Here is a 7,707-nt window from a genome sequence, read left to right on the forward strand (position 1 = left end):
ATAATACACTAATAAGTTGTAAACTCCAAATTGGCTATTTAAGAGGAAAGTGTAAATAATACACTAATAAGTTGTAAACTCCAAATTGGATATTTAAGAGGAAAGTGTTAATAATACACTAATAAATTGTAAACCACAAATTGGCTATTTAAGAGGAAAGTGTAAATAATACACTAATAAGTTGTAAACTCCAAACTGGATATTTAAGAGGAAAGTGTTAATAATACACTAATAAGTTGTAAACTCCAAATTGGATATTTAAGAGGAAAGTGTTAATAATACACTAATAAATTGTAAACCACAAATTGGCTATTTAAGAGGAAAGTGGTAATAATACACTAATAAATTGTAAACCACAGATTGGCTATTTAAGAGGAAGGTGTTAATAATACACTAATAAATTGTAAACCACAAATTGGTTATTTAAGAGGAAAGTGTTAATAATACACTAATAAATTGTAAACCATAAATTGGCTATTTAAGAGGAAAGTGTTAATAATACACTAATAAATTGTAAACCACAAATTGGTTATTTAAGAGGAAAGTGTTAATAATACACTAATAAATTGTAAACTCTAAATGGGTCAGTTAACAGGAAACCTTTAATATTTCACTCACGACAGTTTCAACAATGAGGTATGAGTTAACTACTCACATCAGTTTCAACAATGAGATATGAGTTAACCAATCACTACTCTTGTCAGTTTCAACAACACGTTATGAGTTAACCAATCACTACTCTTGTCAGTTTCAACAACAAGTTATGAGTTAATCAATCACTACTCTTGTCAGTTTCAACAATAAGTTATGAGTTAACCAATCACTACTCTTGTCAGTTTCAACAACAAGTTATGAGTTAACCAATCACTACTCTTGTCAGTTTCAGCAACGAAAATTGGATAACCAATCACTAAAGAGATGAGTATAATATGTAGTTTAAAAGCTTATATAAGTAAGAAACTTAATAAGGCAGTTTATTCAATTTACCAACTTGTTTTTATACCCTTTATTACTGAGAGGAAGAGATTATAAATAATCCATTATGTTGAATTAATAAGTTACAACCTTTATTTAATGAAATGACAAAACCTTGTAACCTTACTCATTTTCTATGTAAAAAAAACATCGGAAACTCAAGATATAATTAGAATACTTAAGAAAAATATTGGTGGTACTTTTCTTTAGATATTTTGAGTGAGACATATACCAACAAACTCAGGGAAACGTAATATTCAACAAAGTAAATACATGTCCTTCAATGGACACTAATAAAATGATATAAAACAACAACAACACACCTCTGTAACAAGGTACATGACCTCCAATGATATAAAACAACAACAACAACACACCTCTGTAATAAGATACATGTCCTCCAATGATATAAAACAACAACAACACACCTCTGTAACAAGATACATTTTCTCCAATGATATAAAACAACAACAACATACCTCTGTAACAAGATACATGCCCTCCAATGATATAAAACAACAACAACACACGTCTATAATAAGATACATATCCTCCAATGATATAAAACAACAACAACATACCTCTGTAACAAGATACATGCCCTCCAATGATATAAAACAACAACAACACACGTCTATAACAAGATACATGTCCTCCAATGAAATAAAACAACAACACACCTCTGTAAGAAGATACATAACCTCCAATGATATAAAAACAACAACACAGATCTGTAACAAGATACATGTCCTCCAATGATATCAAACAACAACACACCTCTGTAACAAGATACATGTCCTCCAATGATATAAAACAACAACAACATACCTCTGTAACAAGATACATGCCCTCCAATGATATAAAACAACAACAACACACGTCTATAACAAGATACATGTCCTCCAATGATATAAAACAACAACACACCTCTGTAACAAGAACAAGCAAAACGATTCCTTTACTTTAGTTCTTTATGCTGGTATGCAAAATAGTAAACTTTAGTCTTATATTCAAGGTATTTGTAGTTGTACGATTCTCTTAATAGACGTAGTCATTCAACTAAATGATTAAAAATCTTCATTTTTGCAGGACTTCTCTTTTGTAGCCTTGTGATAGGAGCTGTAATGGCAGTTCTAGGTGACCAAGTGAAGACTCTCAAGGACATTGTGGACGAGATTAACTTGATAATTAACAAGATAATGCAGTATATCATGTGGTAAGTATACGTTGACGTAAGAGACAAGGAGTCTTACTCCCAAAAAAATATCTTCCCACTAATCACGTGAGCTGTCTGGAGTGTTACTCCTGCAACAAAGCTCTTCATACTAGTCATGTGAGCTGTCTAGAGTGTTACTCCTGCAACAAAGCTCTTCATACTAGTCATGTGAGCTGTCTAGAGTGTTACTCCTGCAACAAAGCTCTTCATACTAGTCATGTGAGCTGTCTAGAGTGTTACTCCTGCAACAAAGCTCTTCATACTAGTCATGTGAGCTGTCTACAGTGTTACTCCTGCAACAAAGCTCTTGGAAACAACCTTGAAAGACAGAAATTTGTATTTTGTTTTAAGGTGAACTGAATGCATTGTTCTGGGTTATTAAATGATTTCATGTTTCAACATATTTCCAGGTGTCTTTTAGTGGTAGCTTCTGACACTAGATGTCACGTTTGTGGCCGTATGGAGGAGCTCTGGATTTCAGAGTTCGCAAGCCGGGTTCCTCACACTTCAATATGTGGTGTGTTAAAACACATCGTGACGTTTGGGAACAACATAGGACCTATTTGTCCATCTCGGCTGTTTCATCCTCTAAACTAAAGTAAAACTATAAATAAATAATTTTTTTAAAATCTTAAAGCCAGCCCTTATCATTCATATACTTATCAAGCTTTCTCTTAAACTCACTTAAATTTACTGCCTACATAACATCCATAGGTAACCCATTCCAAAGGCCAACCACCCTGTTAGAAAAATAAAACTGAAGATGCCTCTTACCTTGCCAGAAGTTATATTTGTGTCCCTTAGTCCTTCTATTCTTACTGTTAAGTATAAAAAAAGATGATGCATCAACGCTATCAATTCCCTTTACAATCTTAAACACCTCAATCAGATCTACCTCCAAGAGAAGACAATTTGAGAGATTTCAACTTCTCCTTGTATGACAACCCCTCCATCCCAGGCACCATTCTAGTAACCCTTCTCCGAATCCTTCCCAACAATTCAATGTCTTTCTTAAGGTAAGGAGCCCAAGACTGAACACAATATTTCAAGTGTGACCTAGCCAATGACCTGTACAATGAAATGATAACCTCTTTAGACTTGTAATCAATATTACTGTAGATACAACCTACAAACCTGTTTGTCCTACCACTAGCAACAGCACACTGCTTGGATGGCTTAAGAGACTGATCGACTATTACACCAAGATCCCTTTCCTTCATAACACTGTTAGAGTTATCCCCATCCAAATTATACTTATAATCCAAAAATTACAATAACCCACATGCATTATCTTGCATTTATTATAATTAAAACTCATTTCCCATTTATTTGCCCAACTCACTAAATGATTTAAATCCTTTTGTAAATCAGCATCATCTTCTTCACAGCTAGCAACACCCAAGACCTTAATATCATCTGCAAATTTAAGTAATCTATTGACTATTCCTTCATCAGTGTCATTGGTGTAAATCAAAAAGAGCAAAGGTCCTAAGACTGAGCCCCGAGTACCCCACTTGTGACATTCATCCAGTTTGACTGAACTCCATTTGTATCAACCCTCTGCTTTTTCCCATCTAACCACTCTTCTATCCAATTTGCTAACTCATCCCCCATACCTATAGAGCTAATTTTTACAAGCCTCTTATGTGGCACCTTGTCAAATGCTTTCTGAAAATCCACAGACACCAGATCCACACTCTTAGCCTCATCTACATAAGCAATAACTGTTTCAAAGAATGTTCATAGATTTGTAAGGCAAGATTTTTCCTTAGTGAAACCATGTTGACTATCCAATAAGAGTGAAATCAATCCATTAACGTCGGTGGTAATGTGTTGCTGACTGTATCCCTTCCCTCTGGTCAGTGATTCAAATTAAGGATGGCAGTAAATAGCCTTATTAGCTTTGCTATATATACAAGATACAAACACATTTTAATCTATTTCAATGTCTGTCTCCCACTGGTCGTCTTTCCAAGTTTAATTATTCATTTTTATTTTTTGCAGGTTCTTACCGATCGCCATGTTTTCTTGGATATGCCAGGAAGGAATGAGGACAGAATCAATTTCAAAACTATTTCTTAGTGTTGGAAAGTACATTGGAACTCTCATGGGAGGCCTAATTTTCCATCATTTTATTCTTTTACCTGTACTCTACATTCTGATTGTCAGGAAAAATCCAGTGAAATTCCATATGAATCTGTTTTCGGCTTTGATTATGGCCTTTGGATCATCTTCAAGGTAAGGGAATTTACTGAAGCAAAAATAATCTTCGCCTCCAGAGATGAATGAAACGTGTAAAAACGGTGAAATGTCAAAACATTAAGCACTGAAAAAAAAACACTTTTATATTTAATTCCTGTTAGGTTTCTTAAGCGCAAAGCTACTCAATCGAACCACGAATTTTAGCGCTTTCCAAGCTTACCACTAAGCTACCAGAGTTGCATACATATTGATAATTTTTACAAATTGTGAAGGTTTTGTTTATTTGAAGTTAAGCACAAAGCTACATAATGGGATATCTGTGCTCTGCCCACCACGGGTATCGAAACCCGGTTTCTAGCGTTGTAAGTCCGCGGACATGCTGCTGGGGGGCAAATTGTGAAGGAATAAATTGATATAAAGGAAGTTTAATAACCCAAATCATGTATTAATCCCCATATTGTTTACGTTTCATATTCACGTAGTTCATTAAATAACCTGAAAATTTATTATTTTCTTAAAATCAAACACCAGTTTGTTTCTAACATATTACTTTTAGGTGAAGATGGCCCTAAAGGTTAGCATGCCTGACTATGGATCATAGGTTCGCGCCCCGTTACCACACACACAAAATCAATCGTGGGCGTGGATTCGTTAAAACTGTGTTGGTCAAATCCCGCTATTCAATTAAAGAGGTTGGTTGGAGTTGACTAGCTGACTTCCCTCTAGTCTGTAGCTTCAAAATTAGGGATTGCTAGTGCCCACAGCCACGAATAGCTTTATGAAAATTAAACATCTCGTTCTGTGTAAAAAATTAGTAGTTTATTTTCATTTTTTGTGGTATTGAACAGAAAAGGTGAATTTAAACTTCAGTTTATTTATCTAAATACATTTATATAATAATTTTACTTTTTAACGAAGGTAAATGTCTGAAAATTTGTATAAATACTAAACGTGATTCGAGTTACATAGACAGTTCCATTCCAGTTCGGCAACTTTACCCCTGACTCTGCAGTGTATGGAAGAAAAGAACAAAACCAACCACGTCGTTACGCGATTAGTGCTCCCTCTGGGGATGACAGTTCACATGAATGGATCGGCCATGATGATGGTTTTGGCAACGATCTTTATCGCCCAAATGGAAGGAGTGGAACTAGGAACTAGTCAAACAGTTATTTTGTGGTTTGTGCATAAGATTTTATCTCTCTTCGTTTTTTTTTTTTTTAACTTCTGTCCTCTGTCAGGAAGACAACTGTTTTAAATCTCTTCTGTTTCAAACTCTACTCCCTATTAGAAACTCTTTTGTTTTTTAATCTGTGTCCATTAACAAGAAACGTTTCTTTTAAGCCAGCTGTTTACTTTTAAACTCGTGTCCACTGTTGGACAATTGCTTTTCTCTTTGATTATAACTTGTGTTCCCTGCAGGGCAATTGTTTGCTTTTTTGTATGTTATTTTTATACTATGGCTTAACTTAAATAATTCTTGTGGTTTAAACATTGAGAGTTAGGAAACCACTTGAAACCAATAGGAATAAAATTTACTACAAAATTACATAAATTGTACATGTTTTGTTTTAGAAATTCCTTTTAATCTGTCCATTTCGGATTCAAAATCAGAAAAAATATCACTTCAGATCTATCTTTTGTGTCCCACAGAGGCCTTTAGTATAATACCGAAACTCGTCAATTTTCTTGGACGATTAGAGACCAAAGATTCTCTGAAATTCTATTCACATATGCAGTACAATCCTTTAAATGTTACAATTTAAACATAAACTCATGTGATTTTTATCCCACATTTTAGGCCTACTGTATAATTCTTGTACCTTAAAAACTTACTATGTTTTACAGCTGAATATACGAATGACGAACATTCAAACTAATGGATCGCTGGTCTTTGAGGATTAAGTTACAAAGCAAAAGCTGCCCTTTATTATAACAATAACACTAGAACAGATACGTAAGTTCAAGTTTAATACGGAATTTCTGAAATTAAGAGTAGGGGGCGCCATCTATTAACAACAGTTGGCAAAAATAAAACAAAAAAGAAGTCTGAAAATAATTTTTCTTCCCTTATTGTACTTTCGTTTTAAATAACTTTAAAATTACATTGGAATAACAATGCTTCAGTGATACTTGATACAGCTTTATAACATGTAGAATCTCACTCGGCACTTGGTTCAGTGGTACTTGATACAGCTTTATAACATGTAGAATCTCACTCAGCACTTGGTTCAGTGATACTTGATACAGCTTTTTAACATGTAGAATCTCACTCGGCACTTGGTTCAGTGGTACTTGATACAGCTTTATAACATGTAGAATCTCACTCAGCACTTGGTTCAGTGATACTTGATACAGCTTTTTAACATGTAGAATCTCACTCAGCACTTGGTTCAGTGGTACTTGATACAGCTTTTTAACATGTAGAATCTTACTCGGCACTTGGTTCAGTGATACTTGATAGAGTGGTTGTTTTATGACCGTTAAACAGTCTCAGAATAAAGATTTTAACTGTGTAAGTTAAAAATGTTGATCGTTTGAAAATTTGCAAGTTTTGAATAATTTTTACACAAGTTCCTTGAATTTTAACTTTTTAAAAGGATATAGTGTTAATCATACAATAGGCCTAACAGTGATCTCTTAACGCAAGTGTAAATAACAGGCAAGTAGTGTTCTTTTTTTAGGACAACAGTAAAACATAATGAACAGTGTTTTTTTTTGGTAAGTCATAAATATTTTCTTTCCTTTTAACTGAGTAGTCATTGTGTGCTTCATTAATCTTTTTCTTTGTTTTAGTTTTGTTTCGCTACTTCTCGTTATTGCATCCCCAGGCGTGATTAATGCTGGAAATCCGGTTTACCTCATCACAGATCTGGCTGCAGTGGGCATCTACAGTCATCAACATATCCCAATGATACTTGCCTTTGATTGGTTTTTGTAAGTTTTATATTAATAAATTATAACATTTATCTAAAGATACATAATTATAATATCTGTAGCAGTGAAAGGAGAGAACTTGACAACATAAATGCAACATATTACGAAGTTCAACAAAAGAAATCAGTTGTATCTCTTCCAAACTACATTAACAGGTTTTATTAAATGAACCAGTAGTACCTTTTCTAACTACATTAACAGGTTTTACTAAATAAACCAGTAGTACCCTTTCTAACTACGTTAACAGGTTTTACCAAATGAACCAGTAGTATCCTTTCTAACTACGTTAACAGGTTTTACCAAATGAACCAGTAGTATCCTTTCTAACTACGTTAACAGGTTTTACCAAATGACCCAGTAGTATCCTTTCTAACTAC

The 7,707-nt window shown here is 34.0% G+C and overlaps 1 protein-coding gene across 1 annotated transcript in view; it reads left to right on the forward strand.

Moving 5' to 3' along the window:
* The window catches only part of LOC106476766 (excitatory amino acid transporter 3-like), a 14,154-nt gene that overhangs the window by 4,581 nt on the left and 1,866 nt on the right, over positions 1–7,707 (forward strand). Inside the window, exons 3-6 of the mRNA XM_022380533.1 lie at positions 2,065–2,191; positions 4,196–4,429; positions 5,378–5,572; positions 7,190–7,330. Of these exons, the coding sequence (XP_022236241.1) occupies positions 2,065–2,191; positions 4,196–4,429; positions 5,378–5,572; positions 7,190–7,330 (697 nt within the window). The remainder of the gene's footprint in view (positions 1–2,064; positions 2,192–4,195; positions 4,430–5,377; positions 5,573–7,189; positions 7,331–7,707) is intronic.

Source organism: Limulus polyphemus, unplaced genomic scaffold (assembly GCF_000517525.1).
Source record: "Limulus polyphemus unplaced genomic scaffold, Limulus_polyphemus-2.1.2 Scaffold11500, whole genome shotgun sequence".
Taxonomy (NCBI): domain Eukaryota; kingdom Metazoa; phylum Arthropoda; class Merostomata; order Xiphosura; family Limulidae; genus Limulus; species Limulus polyphemus.